The sequence below is a fragment of the Ischnura elegans genome (genome assembly GCF_921293095.1).
Source record: "Ischnura elegans chromosome 13 unlocalized genomic scaffold, ioIscEleg1.1 SUPER_13_unloc_3, whole genome shotgun sequence".
NCBI lineage: Eukaryota > Metazoa > Arthropoda > Insecta > Odonata > Coenagrionidae > Ischnura > Ischnura elegans.
Window position 1 is genome coordinate 1,242,708 of NW_025791659.1, and position 20,225 is coordinate 1,262,932.

Here is a 20,225-nt window from a genome sequence, read left to right on the forward strand (position 1 = left end):
CTATTTTATAGGTATGTCCTTAGCGGAAGAAAAAGCAACTATAAAACCGCGATTCTAAACCAATCTTGTATACATGGTCTTACGATAATATGGTTATTTCACAGATGATGTGACCGTGTCAAATGATCATGAAAATTGTTGATAATATCCTCTATCCATGCTGTTGCATCGTGATATGTATTTGAGGTGATTTATTAATAGCAGACTTATATGGACCTTTCCTTGAGCACTCCTCATTGTTTTCACATATCATCCAAGTGAAAGTAGTTTCCTTCTGGGATTTTGTGATCGTTGTCAGTGCTGTGTGGATGATTTCTTTGAAGATTGGTATGATTTAAAGATTGCATGAGATTTTGAAGTGAAAAAATGAGTCGTACCACTGTAATTATCACGGATTCGTCGGGAAGGAATTCAGGGAATGAACTTTGCAGACTTTGTAGGAAGAATCATGGTTATTATTACAACATATTCAATTCGGAAGTAGAATGCAAAACAACTGTTAAGGATGCCCTGCATGATTTAATCGGTCTACAAGTAAGGACATATTATTTCTTATCAATGTTTTTACAATGGTGTTACTTCATGTCGCGTTTGCCCAGATAATTTCGAATTATGTTGACGAATTACTTGTTTTTTGCTATCTCAGGTTGCTGTGGGAGATGGCCTGCCCACTACCATGTGTCCACTGTGTTTGAAGAAACTCACGGAATTCAGTGTTTTCAAAAACACTTGTTTGGAATCAAACGCCGTTCTGAGAAAACTTTTACCGAGAAATTACTGCACGGTGAGTACTTTCCGTTTTTTTCTAATCTTATTAGAAGCCTGGTACATCATAAGTTTCGGTGAGTGTAAAGTGACACCCCTGCGTTGTGTCGACAGCAGAAAGAACTGAAGGGAAACGAGTGTTTGCGGAATGAAATAGTTATAGTATAAATTTGTAACGATTAACTGAATATGGTGATAGATTAATCACTTGGTGGCTCAAGTGGAAGAAAAATATTGTGTTATTGCTTGATGCAGCTCAATCTCATATTAACTTTATAAGCACTTCGATTAACGATCAATTGTAAATTGAGGCTGCTTTTTGTCAAGCTAAAATAATCGGGGGAATGAATGGCCCTTGTACGTGGTCTATGTAAAAGTGTTAGAAGACCAATTTCCCATAAACGGTTTTTCCCTTTCTGTGAATCCTTGGCAAGATGCTATTTATGTTGCAGTTGCTTGTTCAGTGGCAACGACTGAAGACATTAGTCTTCTGGCAAAACTTGGTGTGTACTAAACAATGATATCTAGGAAAGTATGGCATTCATATTGAACATTGATCAATTCATAAAGGTAATAAATCCATTAGGCTGTACCACACTCCCTCTTTAAGTATTCCTTAGGGTAACCGGAGCATATGAAAAGGAACAAACAAATCCATAGCCATTTGCTACTAAATAATGAAATGTGAGAGACCTAAAAGTTAGTTTATCAGTTGTCGAGCATAGCCTCATGTGGATGTAAACAAATGCAAATATATCGGCTGAAACGAGATGCATTTAAGTTCATGCATAGATTTTTGATTCTTATGATCTATTTTGAGGCCTGTTTCCTTGAAACCTTTTTTTATTTGTTTCGATAGCATTTTGTATAGTAATTGCGTGATATTTGAAATGGGATAATGTTTTATTTTGTTGATCAATTTTATTCAGTGAGATTGAAGTATGTGGACAGAAATAATTTTTTAAAGTCACAATGGAATGTTTATTGTTGTTGAGTGATTTTTTTCAGGATATATTCGACTCTATGCAGATTTCTGTGGTGAAATACTTTTTCGCCTACATGTTGACTTTAAAATGTTCATTCCCTAGATTTATTTATTTTGTATTATGATGGCTGATGTGATTAATAATTAAAAAACTGTGGGCAATGTATTCTATGGGTTTGATTCACCCTACTATAGAAATGGACTATCTGGATTTCTTATAGGTGACATGTCAGAGGAAGGAAGTTGTCCATCGCTAGCTGCAATTTTTCCCGGTCCCTGTAACAGAGCTATAAGACAATAATGGTTAAAGTGTTCATCTTTTGAGGCTCCCCATGAATCAAGCCATTTATTTTTATGCCTTCAAATGAGCGAAACTGCTGATCTGCCAGAACGTGTACCATCGAACGGAACAAGTAATTATCAGATGGTGCAATGTTTGGGAAATTCTGCGTGTGAGTTTGGTCTTGCCATTTGAGATTTTCCTGTTAGATTTTAGCAGGTTTTGCAATGCCAATTCAAGCATTGTTATGCTGTAGAATCGCTGTCGAATAATTAGGGGCCCTAGGTTCTTGGTTTTGCATTGCTTCCAACGCATGTAAGTGCTTGGAAATGGCTTTATGGTAATAACTAATACAAAGCAAGCTCTTTTGAGTTTGGCATTGATCTTCTTTGAGAAATGGCTCCAATTCAGCTTCTTTGATGGCTTTTGTTCTTTATTCTCATGGACAGTTGTCAACATTGAAACACCTGTGTTTGAAGCAATGCAGCCAATCATGGCATATTGTTTCCCTTAGAGCAGCATCACCATAAAATTTTTGGAGCTGCCATGCATTTCAGCTACTATTTTCATTGATTGAAAGAAGATATTCAACTCTTCCCGTGATCACTGGTTAATTGGCGCAAACTTAGAAATTATCACCCAAGAATAAGTATATATTGCGGAGACAAACTCATCATAGTTGTTGAGTAGTTTGTGCACCATGTGTCTAAGCTTCAGTCATGGTGTTTCAAGTATGTCGAAATCCAGCAGTGATCGCTCCCACAGCCATCTATTGATAGACAGCAGGAACTTGGTTTCATACCTGATACATAATTTTCTACATGATAGGTTTTGTTAGGTTTAAGGATAATAATATTAGGGATAGTTAAAAAAACAGTTGAATGAAATAATTTTAGTATTGAAGGTTACTTTCAGGTGTCTTTTCTTTCTGCATAAATATTACACCACATATTCTCTTTTGGAGTTCATATTTGAATATTAAAAGAGATCCAGAACAGAATAAATATATTGAAAATATGTTCTACATCAATGGTTCCTATTCTAAGGCTCCACAGTTAAGATAAGAATAAATAGTTATTTTGGCCTTTCATAAGGAACAACTCTGAAAATTATATTTGCAGAAGCAAATTAAGAGTTAGAATGAGAATCTATTTTTCCCATTTCCTTAACTGACAATCCCAATCCTCATTCCTTTTTTTGAGGAGCCCTAATTTAACCCGTTAATGCCTAGCGGTACCAAATGGTACCAGCTGGTAGTGCCGTGTTAAACGTAACTTTTTTAATTATTTATCGTACTTTATCAGGACTTATGAGAAATATAAATTGCGGAGAATATCTTAATTACATTTTCCAAAACTTTAGGTGTTTTAAAGCTGTTTTTAACGCCTTTAGAACCGTTTGAAATTTGGGAATTATCAACTAGCCCAAAAAATAAACGGAATATTTTAGAGCAAGCATTTCATTTTATTTACTTACGCCCCATGTATTGCTAATATGTACAAAGGTTTTTTATGTAATTACGATTTTTTAGCCTGTATATCTCGTATAAAGTATAATTATTATTTGAGGTGAGCCTAATATATTGGGATATTATGGTGCAAAGTATGTTGGTGGTACCATATGGTACCGCCAGGCGTAACCCTTAGTGGTAAAAGAATAAATTTGTCACCTAATGACTCAGAGTTTCATTGACATTTACATAAATGATTGCCTTAAATATCGCAGAAACTTTTTAATTCAGGCGTTACCGGGTTAAAAAAGGAAATTTTGATTTTAAAAAGATGTTTGGTTATTACTCTTACCTTCTTTGTAGAGTATTGAAGGAGATGTATTAGCTGATAACAAGTCTGGGCCTTCTGTGGAGACAGAAGACCAAACCACTGAAATATGCATTCCTGTGCAAGACTGCCTACTGCCCAGGAACGATAAGCTGGTAAGTTTTATTATCATATGCAGTGAACCGTGAGTTGGACCACCTTCAGCTGTACAAAGGTTGTATGAAGAAAGAGGGTGTGTCTGTCATAAATGTTATTATTCCAACGTACTTTTATTGACACTTTGGCAAGTGGCCTTCTTGCCTCCACTGCAAGGGAAGGGGTTGAGGGTGCAAGCGAATTAAAGCTCTATACAATTGAAGAATCTCACCTCTTTCCCTGCAGTGGGTAACAAAAGGCTGTGCTCCTGCAATAAAGGAGTGTGGATCCCCAGTGATAGGTACTGTTCGTTGAACGTACAGTGAGCGTTCTTCAAGATTCCTTTTCTCTTAATTACGATGATGCTGGGGTATTTACAGGCAGTGTAACCCATTTTGCTCCAAGTGTCTAAGAACTGAAAACAGGCATTCTTATCTAAAAAGAAGCCATTTTTTCCTTTTTATGTTGCCTGCAAGTGTTGCAGTGTACTTGCTTTTAATTTTAGCTAGTTAAATTCTGCTATTGATAAATCACATCTCAATGAGATAACTATTTTATTATGAAAAATCCTGGAACCAATAAATCATATCTCATGAAGATGCTTATTTTACGATATAAAATCCTAGGCTGATAAATCATAGCTCATTAAGAAAACTAGGTCTCAGATTGCAATCAAACTTTTTAGTGATGTAGTCCATCAGGGGCTGTCCACAAATGACCCACTATATGGGTATATATGACCAATGCTTTATACTAAAAATGCAGTTCAACATTCACAGGTCACATTTTTTCAGATTGAGCACTTAAATCATAATTCGTTTCTACTTTTCACTTAACAAATGTGACCTGTTCATCATTATCTCGACAATTTTACTGAAAAATTTGGTTTTGGACATCTTTTTCTGAAATGTGGCAACATCATATTTTTTCCCATTTTTTTCACACAGATACTTAGTTCCAATTATGTTATTTCGGTTCTTTCATTATCATAGAAAACTTGATTCTTTTACGATATCGTTTGAATAGAATAACATAAATTGGAGAGTTATCTAATGAAGATAATATTGCAATGCAGGTGTGACATAAATCATAGACCGCTTTCATGTTGAAAGAAATGCTTGAAATATTTAATTCTCTGAGTGTTGAATAAAATTTATTTTGTACAGAAAATATTTCTTAGGAATACCAAATTTTTATGTTTAATGGCTTATAAATTAGTTTTAGTCAATCATTTATAAAAATATCCTGAATCCACTGTTAATGCATGATTTGTATCTTGATGATTGCTTCCAGCCTAATTCAGGCGAGGATGGGGACCCAATTGAGAGCTTGACTATGGCCCAGCACTCTACTACAGAGGCATTCGGTGAGTACTATTATGGGCTGCAAACAAATACTCCATGCATGGAGGAATTGATGTCAATAATAATGGACAATGTACTTGTTAATCCTTTAATTTAGCCAACTTTAAGTATGACTTAGAAAATATTGAGAATTTGACAGTGCCCCATGAATTCACAGTGGACACGAAGTGATCTCAATGGCTACAAATAGGTGTATACAGATAAGGCTTAGGCTACCATCAGATGGCACGGCGCCGCACTTTCTATGATCATACGTCTCTACGGATGGCTTCAAATGAGTAAGAGCATGCCATAGTCTCCACAGCACCCATTTCAATCTGGCTGGGTGCTGTGCCCTTGACGGGCCATGAAATTCTGGCCGCTTTCAGAGGAGACAACACTGGATTCCACGGTGCCATGCCATGAGTGAGGGAAAGCGAAATGTCTTCTCTTCTGTAAGTGGCATTACTGTAACTGATTGCAAAGGATGAAGAACTTGGATTAGTCATCTATCCACATTTTCTATTTTTTTTAAGTTGTTTAGTTAGACAGTGGGCCATGAGTCCACAATGGAAGCAGTGGGTAACCGCTCTCAAGAAATAAAAATAGCTGTATATAGTTAGAGCTTAGGCTGCTTTCAGATGGGACGACAACGTTCACGGCACCGCACCGTGCTTTCAAATTACCATATTTGTGTATGGATGGCTTCAAAGGAGTCAAATCATGCCATGGTCTCCACGGCACCCATTTTAATCTGGCCCGGCACAGTGCCATCAACGGAGTGAAATATGTGCAATTCTATATTGAGGCTTTCTGACGAGATGAATCTCTGGATTTAGCGGCACCATGCCGAGAACATAGGATGGCAAAAATTTGTCTTGTCTGAAGGTGGCCCTATTGTAACCAAATGTGAAGGATGAAGGACCTGTATTAGTCATCTGTATGTTTTTAATGGTATTACATAGCAAAAATTTTTGTTTTACTGAAATGTTTGAATATTTAACTACTTGAACCAATGGCTAGGAAAATTTCCTTTGTCCCTTTACCAGTGACGTGCAATTCTTGTTACACTCCCAGTGACGTGCGGTCTGGGAGACCGCAATAAATCAAAAATTAATGAAATGTTGCAACGTCAGTTTTATTGCCTAGTTTAGTTTCCTTAACTGCATAACTATTTTTAAACTTAAATGTATTTAATGCTTCCAAATACAAAACAATTTTTTTATAAAAATTGTTAATTGAAACAGGATCAAAAAACTGAAGTCAAAAACACTAGAGCTACTTTTATCGTATTTAAGCTTTAATATTTTGCCAGATTTTAAAATAAGGCCTTCAATGTTAAAGTTAGAAGGCTAAATAATAAGTAAGCATTTATCCCATTAATGCCTAGCATGAAATTTATACCATTAATACCTTTTCTTGGTGCATTCTGCGGGTCATTAAAATGACATTTTTTCACAATAGCACACACAGCCTTTATGCATCGGAAAAATAAGATAGAGGTTTTCCATTGTCTGCCTCTCGAACCTCTCAACTCTTCACCCTCTTCTAATGGTAGATGGAGAAGTTATGCAATAATTAATCCTAGCTGTCTCGATAGTCTAAGATTTGACATTCTCCTTCCCATATGGGCTCTAACAAGATCTGCAGCTATCGATTTAATGGAAATAAATTGTGTTATCTTATACAGAATGCTGAAGCACAAAAGAGTTGATGAAGGATATATATATATTCTGAAAAATACTGCCATTGGCAACCTCCTCGTCCCTCGGCCGTATGTGTAGCTACAGCACATTTTGTCTAAAGTATCTATGCCACCCTTGGTCATGTTTTAAAATGCAGTTACCTCTGGTTTCATCTACTGTATATCATCACTTACCCTGTAAAGTATTTATGAAACTAAGCAAACAGCCTTATTTATTTTGGGGACATGGGATAGTACAGTCACGCTGGCCGAGAATCCGTAAAGAGAAAGAGCCTATTATGCACCCTTTGGATGGCACAAAATCACAAGGTATGCCCCTTGAATTTATTATGGTGGTACTGACGTACGTCAGCCCTTTCTCTTTTAATTTTTCTACCAGTTTAATAGATGTGAAACAATTATCCCATATTTGTGAGGGACCCCATGATTGTCTCAGAGAGATGAAGAACTGACTGGGATGGTGTTGATAGCTTTTTGTGTTTGTCTGGCAAACCTATGCGTTGAACAGATAAATATTTTTGGCATCAGTCAAGTGCATTATTGCACACGTCATAATTGCGGGGTAAATATATTTTGAAATGGCATAGGAATTTATCAGCATCTGAATGAAATTAATATTTTATCAATGGAAGTTACCGTTCCCAACAAATAACATTGTTTTGAGTTTTTTACTAGGGAGCAAAATAACTCAAAAATGGGAGCTACTGGGTCAGTTTTGTATTGGGTCATTCGATCTGCAAGGTTATCAAAATGAAGACTCGTAAGAAGAATAGGAAACCGTTGTTCTGACATTACTTATTGGACAATTTTCCTGACTGCGCCATCTTTGACAAATATTCTGCAAACATCTTTAACAATTGATTTGAAAATCGTAGAATTAGCCAAAAGACCAAGAAAGCTTTTTAATTCCATAAATCAACGTTTTGTAGCCCCAGCCTGGCATCCTTTTGTAATTTTTTTATAGCTTGAAGCTTCGTATTTGTTCAGAGCAAAATTAATGGCAACATTTACTCATCAGAAATCTGAGACCAATAATCAAAACAATCAATATCCTTACCAAGTGATATAATGCAATCCTTCAAATCAGGTTTCTGAGTAAAGATGTTATGGAAGTGTGTACGAATTTTCCTCTTTGGCTCACTTGATGACCACTACGAGCGATTTCTCCTGAAAAAAATTTTTCCTTGCCTGGGGACAATTTTTACTACATAACTTCTGTCATAATCTATGCTCCCTCTTTCAGTAGCAGTTGTGTTTGTTGGCATGGGTTGACAGGTTTTTGCAATACTTTAGAAACTGCACACTCAAGGATTTTTGTGGTTGCTTAAAAAAAATAGCTGACAAGAATAGTCAAAATAATAAAAAAATCGCTTTGAACAAATGTAGACGTGACGGCACTTGTATTTTGACGTTTTACTTTCAGTGTTTCCCAGGCCCTTTCTATTTCTTCTTGCGGTAAAACTTGCTGATTAGATGTTCTGTCCCCAAATACTTATAAGGACAAACACTGACCACATGTCTTAAGCTTATGTCCATTTAGAATATCATTTTGGCTTCCTTACCGTTAACATCTCATTGTAGACCAAACTTAACACATTGTATACCATGGTATTAAAATGTAAAGGAACAATGTGCCTGGGTAGAAGGAGACCAAGTTTCAAAAGATAGGCATAAATGAATCTTTCACTCCATACGTGGGTGCGCAAAATTTTGGGGTTCAAATGGTACCAATTACAAAATATATTATATGCGTAATGCCTGCTCATGAGAATTTTACCAGTTTCATTCAAATTATTGTTAATATTTATAAAAATCTTAACATTTAAAGATACTAATGGAAGATATTAAAAAAAACGATTACATATATATTACCTTCACCTTCAGCAAAGATTTGAATAGTTATTTATTCGTACATGATGTAACTATGAAAAATTTAGTTACTAATTATCCATGTTGTGTGATTACAAATATTTCCTGAAAAATTATTAATTATTTGTATACTTGAAAAATAACCGGGAATTGTTTTTAACAACTTTCTGAATTTCCACGAGCATAATGTTTAGGGGAGATGGGCACAGTGGGACAGTTTAAGCATTTTATTTTTATTTTCCACAGAATTAATGGTAAAAGGAAAATGTTGGTACCATGGCTTGGAGAAAATACTCTAAAACGTATAAAAAAATCCGCAAGTAATACAATTGGCCTAAAATAGTTGAAATACTTAAGTTTCTTCTTTGATGAAAAGTGTCCCACTCTGCCCCAGGCTGGGGCAGAGTGGGACAGAGCACGGGGCAGAGTGGGACAGAGCAAGGGGCAGAGTGGGACGTACAGGCTTGCATTTGTCAATAAAATCCAAATTTTAAATTAATTGAGGGTACAAATGAATTTATTTACATTAATATGTGAAATATATATGCAAGTGAACGTATTAATCAAGAAAATTATTATTCAAGACACATGAGCGGATAAAAAATATTTAATCATGTTATAAATTTTAAATCACTGCTTGCAATGTTTTTCCTCAGAACTTAATTTTTTTAATGGCTTAAGTACTATCAACTGTTCTTTATGGTAAATTAGGTGACTTTATTCTAAAATTTCAACTATTTCTTACATTTCCAATCCCCTTTTGTAGTCCTATCGTATGAAAACCTTTAATTTTCTTGACAATTTTTCGCTCATTTTTTAATATTTTCTTATAAGCAGGCTGTTTTTTCTCCCTTTCTTTTGATGATATTAATTTTCCAGTGTCTTTTTAACTAGTCTATCCATAGGGATCTCCTGTCTTTTCTTCTTTCTAGTATGTTTAGATATTAGCCTGGTAGACGTTGGACGTATTTCCTCAGGGATGACAACTTTGCCCTCTAAAAAGAAGTTTCAGAAGGGATGTCCTGGGCTTTCGAGATTCTCCTCGGGTTCTAAATGAAATTCTGACTGATCTTCGACATTTGCTTGTGCAAGGTGTTTGTCATTAAAAATACTTGGGTTAACAGAAAACGTAGAAATAATATTATTAGGTGTAAATTATTTTTATATGCTGTATCCACTAACTCTGCCAAGTTACAAATAGTAATTCTCTCTACTGAGTGGTTTATAGGCCATACGCAGTCATTTTAATATTTTTTCAGAGGGTCGAACACAAAGTTATCTAATGGTTGCAGTTTGTGACTCCAGTGAGGTGGCAAAGTAAACATTACCACTCCATTCATTTTTACTAACTCAATAGCATCAAAAGAAATATGCGATTAATGGTTGTGGAAAATTAGCAATGGATTATTATCTTGAGAACACTTTGCATGATCGATGAAATTCTTTAAAACCAGTAAAAATAAATTGATAGTCATCCATCGAGATGGGTTTGCGGCACCTACTGATCTCATTAGTTAAACAGTATTTTTGGGAGGAATTTCATTCTAGATAACACAAAAATGGAGGAATTGTATTAACCAGAGTATTTATAATATAGCAAAATATCATATACGAGCCTCTTTAAAAGGAGGTAACTTCACCTTTGTTTGTTTGTTTTTCACCTTTGGGGGCTATCACTTTTCCTTGGAGTTGAACAGTAGTGGAACCACTTTCATCATGATTGTATACACTTCCAGCAGAAAATACGTGTTTCACATAAAGACCTGATAGATCGGAAAAAAATGCACTCACAACCGTCCTGTAGAGGCCCATGGCTTTTGCCAGTGAGGTTTCCTCTAGTTTCTGAAGGCTAAGAGAAGGATTCCGCTTCATAAAACCATAAAACAAACCATCATCAGTGACTTCTTTCTGATCGCAGGATGGAAGGTATTTCTTTCCATTGTTCTGAGCAAACTCATGCTAATTTTTTCGTGTGCAGGGGAGAAGGTCTGTGGTGAAGTCGTGCTGAAGTTGTTATCCACAGTTTACTATGGTGGTAATTAATTTTATTAGCTATGAATCTCAAAATTTCTACTTATAAATAATATCAATTTAATAGATAATACCTTACAAACACTCTTGCCACAAAATTCTCTTTGAAAATAAATTTTAATTGCCTGTTATTCTTCCTTTCACGTCAATCACTGAATGTTCCCTGAGCAGGTCTGTAGAAAGGATAAATGTCGCAGCAACTAATATTTATGAGACTCTCTCCTCACTACCTAAAGCTCGCTTATGGCCAAAACTGAACTGTTCGGTATTAAGAGCATTATCTATATAACAGTTGTGGGATTCAAGAAATTTAGACAAATTGTCGCATACGATCGGGGTTCACACAAATTATTCACTTCGGCTTTACTTTTCTTATGTGCATTGCTGTTGCCATTCTGTACATTTGTCCTCACATTACTGCATTGAAATTTACTGCTTCAAATCCTAAAGCACCAATATGGAGCCAAAACACTATAAAGTCACCATGACATGAAATAAGAGTGCTTTTAGGTTACGGAGATTGATAGTTCGAAGCGCCTGGGCTGTAAGTCGGCATCCAACTATGACCCAATCCGAATTGTCCCACTGTGCCCCAATTCAAGTTGTCCCACTCTGCCCCAATTTGAGGTGTCCCACTGTGCCTCGCATGTCCTGAAGTCTTATATTTGTCAGCAAAAATTTTAAACATGTTACTTTCGGAAAATATGTTTTTTAAAATATTATACAGTCTCTAAATAATGTATTCGACAAGTCATTTTTTACGAAGCTTGTTATAATTAGAAAAATTGCATAAATATTCACAACATGAAAGTTAAGAAAATTATAGCAAAAAACATATTTTATAAGATTCATGCGAAGCTATATAACATTATGAAATAAGATTTTTGTGCATTATTTCTCGTGACATGACTTCCTAAATTTTAGTACATTTGCTCTTTGACCAAGTAAATTGTTTAAATAAATCAATTGTCCCACTGTGCCCCAGTCTCCCCTACTTATTTTTCCAATTTAGTGATGTGGTCTCTCAGACCGCTAATCGAATTCAGTTGCAAATTTACAGAAATTAATAATAGGAATGTTCAATTTTAAGAGTGTGATGTCCTTATCACACAAAAATATGAAGCTATCGAAAATTATAGATAGATATCTTCAAACAGTAATTTTGAAAATATTCATAATTTTAGAAACACAGCGGTCGATTGGTGGTCAAAGCACACATCAACGGTTAAGGTTTAATTTCTCTACTAGGAATTTTTGACAGTTACAGATCCATACCGGAATGTTGCCTCGCTTCAGCCAAGCTTTGAGGTCAGTTTGTTGGAAAAAATACTGACAACTCAAAATTCACTAATTCTTGATTTACTTTGTGGTATTCCTTTATAAGTTTTCCTGGATATAAGACAATTACTCATTTGTACCACTTATTTTTATCAGAGCATGACCTGGGTTTCAATGAATTATCGTCATCTTCATAATTAGCACCTGTAGATGATGATAATTCCTTGAAACCCGGGTTGTGCTCTGATAAGAAATAAGTAGTTAAAGTAATTGTCTGATATTCAGGAAAAATTTTAGTGACAAATCACCAGAATTTAGCACTTAGTGTGAAAATGGAGTATCTAAAAGTAAATTTCAGTGTTAATAGAAAATGTGAACATGGAACTTGGTCAAATGAATGCAAAAATTATATTTGCTTTTCGTCCATTTTATGTTAGTTAGAAAATTAGTGAATATATTTTAAATGGGTGCATTTCTATTCACCCTTTTTTCCTGAGGTTGGCGTTGGTCCTTTGTAAGGTTTAACAGAGTATCAAGTTTGAAGCCTCCTTGGGGTAGAGAATATCATTGACAGGATATAGAATTGGGATAAATGCCCCGGAAATGAAATCAGTGTGGCTAAGAAACAACCGAACTTGATTTCCATCCCATAATTGTAGGAGTTTGGTATCCTAGTTCCGCATAGTATTGATAGAGGGGTCTCATGGTAATTTTTCTGAGTTAGATAATGTTTCTAACTATTTTTTTTATCCGTATTGCCGCCGTATTGAATTCTGGGGCAACCACATTTTCCCTTTAAACCCTTTAGTGCCATCATCAGGTGGAGCCGACGGGCATTTTCATGTGCAGAACACATAACATCGACTATAGCTGTTGTGGATTTTTCAAGCCAAATAACGGGATGTTGGCTCTCACCCTTAGGGCCACTCTAAGGCATTTCATTCTTTCCTGCCGACATCTACAATTGGAAAACGCTTTCGTGCTATGAGAGCCATGAGAATGTTTTTAACCTCTTAATGGAGCTTTTCATTGGGGGCGAGTTGCAAAGGTATTTTCGTCCCTCAGATTTGGGACCTAGCTAAACTAGCATCTGTCCCTTACCCAGGCCACTGACCCTGTCATAGAATTCATCCACAGTCAACTCATAGCATTACCATTGTTCTTTCAACCAAACATTGTATTTTATTTTGAATAGTTTACTCTTTTAAAATAATGCCTTCGGTGAAGATGGTCATAAATGAGTGGGAGGGTCGGGCTTAATTGCCGAGGGGTAGCCCTAAGGACTGGCTAAGCTGGGTCTCTGGCTGGGCCTGAATGCATCAGAGTATTGCTGCCTCAGCTGTCACTCCTCTTCCCTCGTGTCGGTAAGAGCTGACGTCCAGTCGTGTGCCTTGCGAAATCTGTCACTTATATACCTCTTTGTCAGGTCTTCTACGTATGAAAATGTCCGTCGCCTCCACCCAATGTCCGGCACGAGAGGGTCCCACCCACATTGCAGCCCCACACCATCTTCTACAGAGGAGGCAAGAAAGCAGGGCACTTATCCAGGTACCCATAATACCAAATTCATTGATAATATAACCACTTCACGACAGAGACTTGGGTGAGGATATAAATGAGTGGGTGGGTTGGGCATTTGTATGATATTTTTCTACTTTGATGGGGAAACAATGTTTGACACATTTATCTTACTAAATTGGGTACGTCGGTAAGTGCCCTACTTTCTTTCATCCTCCGCAGGGGATTAAGTGGGGCTGCAAGCAACCTAAAGCTCTAGCTTTACCAGTGATAAAGCTCAACCCGATTCCCCACAGTGAATGACAAAGAGCCGCACTCATAAAATTCAGGAGCGGTGATTCCCATGAGTGCAGTATATTGAAATTATCCTTCTTCTGGATTCATTTTCTCTTAACTTCGCCGATGGATGAGTGTTTACAGTGTGTGTTGCTCGCCTGTAGAGTTTTGATGTGTGCGAATCGTCCTATTAGAAGAATTGCAAAATAGTCATTGGAATTGGAAGCGTTCCGTGATCATTTTCTATGATAAGTATGGGAATAAGCGGTCCTGTTTGTGTGACCGTTTTTCATGGTAGTTAATATTTTAATAGAACTTATTTTATATATTTTTACGGCCCAAAGGACCGTACTGAAGTAGTAATTCAGCTGGTTTTTGATTAGTTGAAGCAGTTGTGGGTGCTAACAGGAATATTATTGGTGAAACTGGTTCATTGTGACCGGGCCAAAAACTTTGCTGGCGGAAATAGGCTTACAATTGTTGGTTTGATAACAAGTAGTAGGTAAATTGAGAAAGAATTTTTATCTAGCAAGAGCAGAGCAGTGAATGCATTCCTTTTTGGTTTCCAGAGGAAATGTATGTTCATTTTATACTGCCCCAAAAAAATAAATCAGTTATTGTTCTTTCCCCAATGCATCAAGATTCTGCCATTGATGCTAAAATATAGTTACATTCTACAACAGAACTAAAATGGTCGACTATCTACCGGACCAACTCTGTGCAAATTATAATGTGGCATGAAATACAAGATGGTGGCCAATGGTATTTTTTTATAATTTATTTAAAGTATCTGCTATTATGTGTTTTCATGGTTCATTGAATAACTTCTCTAGCTGTAAGAAATGATTTTTTGCTGAATATAGCTTGGGAAATGGTTAAACTGAAATAATGAAAAAGAGTGGAATTACTACTGTACTTAATCTCTTACTGTACTTACTCCCCTAGAATACAATCCTTGCAGTCATCTTAAGGACCTTTTCCCAATCTTAAAAAGTAATAAGTCTACAGCCAATCTTTTCGTCAAGCCCCCTACTATCACCTGTAGGTGACCAGAAAACCTTTCTGATTTATTTCGCTCGACAAAACCCTTACAGAAGTCACCCACTACTCCCAATAGTATACCTTCGCCTTGTGGTCATCCTAAAAGCAGAACCTGTCCAGTTAAAACCCCTCTCTCTGTCCCCAGTCTTCTCGCCCCTTGTCTACGACCCTCCTGCGGCCTATTATACTTCCAAATATGTAATTTATCTTATTTAATTATACCGGGAATAGCCACGGTGATATCTTTTATGGAGTCACCCGCATTGCACAAATTGAGCAAAAAATCCCCAGAGGAAAAATCATTCGCCTTGACCGGGATTCCAGCCCAGATCCCTGGATTTCCGGCCGAGTGCTTTAGCCAGTTAAGCTACCGAGGCGCCATTCTCCCTTGTGGAAAAAATTTGTGGACTATTCCGGACAAGGTGGTATGGACTGTATGATGTGACATGCGCATGGTGCACAGGTCTTGCGCATGGCGCCACAGCCGGAGAGCAAAGCCCGAACTTTGAACACGAGAGGTGTTTGCTCTAGACTTATTTAATTATACCGGGACTAGCCACGGTGATAACTTTTACGGAGTTACCCGCAATGCACAAATAGTGCGAAAAATCCACTGAAGGTCAAATCCGGGTTCGAATCCCGGTCAAGGCGAATGCTTCTTCCTCTGCGTATTTTTCGCGTAATTTATCTTATTCAATGTCATCACTCTCCCTCCTTTTACATAGGTAAATCCTTAATCTAACCGAAGGATCAACAACCTCAGGGCATCATGCACTCCCTCCCACTTTGTATCCCTCCCTGTGGCAAAACATGCAGCCACCCATAAATCTCAATTCAATGATTTTTACAATGTTTCAGTTTTGGCCTCCCTTACCCCATAGACCACCCACTTAAATTTCATTGCAACGAATTTACCTACATATGACTTTTTGTAAGCATTACTTCCTCCTGGCTTAAATATTAACAGATAATCCCTTTAATTGCCTCAGCACATTCTTTCCTCCCTTGGACCCTACCTACCCTCCATTCCCCCTTCCCTCTGCTCTCTGTCATCCTTAACCTAGTCTTGTACCTAACTCTGAGGAAGGTGGATGTGTCCTACCAAAAATTTAGTTCTTTGAATGCTTTTATCTTTATAGTTACTTCTGTCTGTGCTCAACCTGGGATATTTTTATGTTACATATATATTCAATGTTCATGCCACAAATATGAAATATAGACACATAAAAAGGAACTGTCACAAGAAAAATAAAACTTGGAGCTTTCAAAGTGGTAACCTTCTTTCTCAACCAAAAAATGAGAAGCTCTCTTAACAGAAGAATGTTTCTTTGGTTGAGAAGGAAGGTAACCACTTCGAAAGCTCCGATTTTTTTACTATGAGTGTTTTTCGTGTTTGAATGTTATAGTTATAATTTGAAATTCTTTTACAGGGCTCCCAGCTCCTGAAGAAATGCCCACGCAAATATCATCAGCTTCGTATCTCCATGATGAATGCATTGATCTCAAACCTTTGGTGGCACAAATTGATTCCAAGACTGGAGCGTCTCAAGTAAGGATTGGAAGAAACGTTATGGATAAAGACTCTGAGAAATTTGGCGCTCTTGATACTGATAAGATATCATGTTGCTCAATACGTGATGATAGATTATGTAATACAAAAGAAATTGAATCATTTAAAAGCAGCGGAGGCAGAGCCACAATGACTGTCGCTGTGGACGAAGCTGGTTTTGTTGCACCGAATTCTACGGAATGCCTTAGGTGTATCGGAATCTATGGAAATGACAGGAGTGGCTGTGAGGCATTCATGGGAGACAATGAAGAGGTACTTGATTGCCCAAACAAAAATCCTGGGAACAGTTACAGATCAAATGAAAATTCATTTCATTCCTTCAAATGCAGAGATGGATTAAACAAAAAGAATGAGCTAATCGATCACACGAAAACTCATTTTGTTGCTCGTAATTTTATTGCTGTAGCAGAATCATCAAACCAAGATGTATTTTCAAGCGTAAATGGCAGTTCTTGCGAGCCCATCTCCTCCAAGACCATAAGTGGAGTGGTGAGAAAAAGACTAGAGCCGAGGCAAGATGAAAGTGGGCTTCCCAGGAAAACTAGTGGGGGGAAAGGCGATAGGAAAAATATGAGACGAGTGACGAGAAGCGTCGATGTTGAAGAGAAATCGACTTCTCAAAGTTCATCCTCAAAGTCACCATGCAATAGAAACCTATGCAATCATATGGGTGCGAGGGAGAAAGAGAGACCATTTTCATGCAGTGTGTGTGCCAAGTGCTTCACTCAGAAAAGTTACCTCACCTTACACAGTCTTACACACACAGGAAATAAAACTTATTCATGTGGTAGCAAGTCTTTAACTCATAGAGGTAATCTCGACAGACACACGCGAACAGAGGCGAAAGAAAAACTTTATTCATGCAACGAGTGTGGAAGGTCGTTCTCGACAAAGGGCATCTTAGTGATCCATTTGCGTACGCATGCGAAAGAAAAACCATATTCATGTAATGAGTGTGAAAAGACTTTCTCGTATAAGAGCCACTTAGTTAGTCATCTACGTAAGCACACGGGAGAAAAGCCTTTTTCATGCTTCGAGTGTGGAAGGTCTTTCTCGACAAAGGGCATCTTAGGGACACATATGCATACGCACACAGGAGAAAAACGTCATTCATGTAACGAATGTGAAAAGTCTTTCTCGTATAAGAGCCACTTAGTTAGTCATCTACGTAAGCACACGGGAGAAAAGCCTTTTTCATGCTTTGAGTGTGGAAGGTCTTTCTCGACTAAGGGCATCTTAGGGACACATATGCATACGCACACAGGAGAAAAACGTCATTCATGTAACGAATGTGAAAAGTCTTTCTCGTATAAGAGCCACTTAGTTAGTCATCTACGTAAGCACACGGGAGAAAAGCCTTTTTCATGCTTTGAGTGTGGGAAGTCTTTCTCGACAAAGGGCATCTTAGTGACACATTTGCTTACGCACAGTCGAGAAAAACGTTATTCGTGCAAGAAATGCAAAAGGTCGTTCTCGACGAAGGGCATCTTAGTTACACATTTGCGTACGCACAGTGGAGAAAAACGTTATTCGTGCTACAAGTGTGGGAAGTCTTTCTGGACAAAGGGCATCTTAGTGACACACATGCATACGCACAGTGGAAAAAAACTTCACTAGTGTGCCGACTTTGGAATTCTTTCTCGACAAAGAGCCTCTTAGTATAGACATAAGTACACAAACCCTTGAGGAGCCTTATTTCTGGTACGTCTGCAGCAAGTCTCTAACTTATTATTGCGACCTAGAAACATTTCTACACACACACACACGAGATCTTATCAATTTAACATTTACATGGGAGCAAAAATTATTCATGCATAGTCTGCAGCAAGTCCGTCACTCCTACCTGACTACCACGTGGGTGCACGAAACATTTTCTATGCTGATTTTATGCAGATCTCTGTTAGTTATAACCTCAACTGCCACTTCCACACACAGTTAGAGGCACTATTCATGTAGTGTATGTTGTGATACATTCACTCAGATATGTCACCTTTGCGCATGCAACATGTTTGCTCACAGACAGGATAATTCATATATGTATATATGTTACAAAATTTCTAATTCAGCCTCATGCATGTCTGTACTGAGGAGGCCAATTGTTGATTCTCGCCTTCACAACGAAGAATGAATGATAGTATAGTGCCAATAGGGATGATGGGCCATCTATATATTTTCTTGAAGTAGGTACATACCAAGTCACATTTTTTTGGATTTTCATAATGAATATTGACGTAGAGCACTAGCATAGAAGGACACATTCCCAGGCTAGCAGACGGGGATCATTAAGCGTGCATGCCAATTTAGGATTGCATGCATGCTCATAATTTTCTGTCAAAGTTGTCTTCCTCGGAGTCCATTCTAAATTGTTGTGTCCGTAATGGTTCTGAATTTTTCTGAAATTAATAATGTTTGCTTGCAGCATACTTGGTTGAAATAAACAAAATATTTGTGTTTGTTGGTGATAATGTATTATTTTGCATAGTAAAAATATAATGAGTTTGTCAATTAAATAAATTTTAATGTTATTTTAGTTTCTTAATATTTGAAATTTTATTCCGTATCTCTATTTTCAAAAATATTTGTTTAAAGATCATTACATAAGTTGAAGTAAAAGCAACGAATTCTATGACTTTCTTTCAAGCATTGTGTCATATATGTTCTTTTCTCGAAATTATTAAATGAACTATTGTGAATGATTTACATAGATAGTCCTTCACTTCAGCCAACATTTACTGACCAGCTTTCATATGTATCTAATTCTATCATTGTGTGGTACTTAAATATGTTTAACTATCACGATGTAATAATCTCTTATTTTTCAATGGAAATAAAATGCATTGGCTAAGAAAATGTGTCAAAACATTGTTAGGGCATAAAAGTGGTCCCACTGAGAAATGTTGGGAATTCCATTTCCATATTTATTTCCAACAATGCCAGAGTGAATGTCTCCGATCCATTGGCAGTCAACCTGTTGACATCCCTTCAATATATGAAGGTAGATTCAACGAAAATTTTATATTTTTAATATGTGCTCATGCAATGCTAGGACCCTGCCTTGAGATGACTTTATTTAAAATGTAATATTTTGCGTAAAGAATTTGACTTATATTTCTTTAAGCATGAGAAGCCCCAGGCCTAAGATAACGAATGCAAGCCCATACAAAAAAATCTGTGCTGTGGCTGTACTAAAGCTGCACTGTAACTGTGCTAAAAGGGCTGTACTGTGACTCTACTTAAACTGCACTAGAATTGAAACATCGCAGTACAGTTATAGCACGGTCAGAGTGCAGTTGCCATAGCACAGTCACAGTGGAGTTGTCATAGCACAGTCACAGTGGAGTTGCCATAGCACAGTCAGAGTATAGTTGCCTTAGCACAGTCATAGTGCAGTTGCCATAGCATAGCCACTTTGCAGCTGCCATAGCACAGTTTTTACTGTAATACTCTGTCCATGAATCAATAATTGAGTCTTGATGTGGCTATTGCATTCCCTGCATATCTTATTGAAAACAAGAAGCAGAATTAAATCAAGATAGGCCAATTAGCAGAGATATATAGTTCCCTTTTTAGGTGTTTGAAGATTGGTTGCCTGATCCAATCAGAAAACCGCAAAGAGATAACAGTGGCCAAAACGACTACACTCATTCGAAT

General features: G+C 37.1%; 1 protein-coding gene across 1 annotated transcript; it reads left to right on the forward strand.

Moving 5' to 3' along the window:
- Nucleotides 1-98: 98 nt before the first annotated feature.
- LOC124172829 (zinc finger protein 182-like) lies at nt 99-19,365 on the forward strand. The gene is made up of 5 exons (XM_046552323.1): nt 99-534; nt 647-784; nt 3,844-3,963; nt 5,237-5,309; nt 16,435-19,365. The coding sequence occupies exons 1-5, from the start codon at nt 367-369 to the stop codon at nt 18,189-18,191; spliced, it is 2,256 nt and encodes a 751-aa protein (XP_046408279.1). The 5' UTR covers nt 99-366; the 3' UTR covers nt 18,192-19,365.
- The last annotated feature ends 860 nt before the right edge of the window (nt 19,366-20,225 follow it).

Excerpts from the sequence above, each read along its gene's own strand:
- LOC124172829 (XM_046552323.1), top strand. The coding sequence starts at position 367 with ATGAGTCGTACCACTGTAATTATCACGGATTCGTCGGGAAGGAATTCA. Across the intron at positions 535-646 it reads ATGATTTAATCGGTCTACAA|GTTGCTGTGGGAGATGGCCT; the intron begins GTAAGGACATAT and ends TTGCTATCTCAG. Across the intron at positions 5,310-16,434 it reads CTCTACTACAGAGGCATTCG|GGCTCCCAGCTCCTGAAGAA; the intron begins GTGAGTACTATT and ends ATTCTTTTACAG.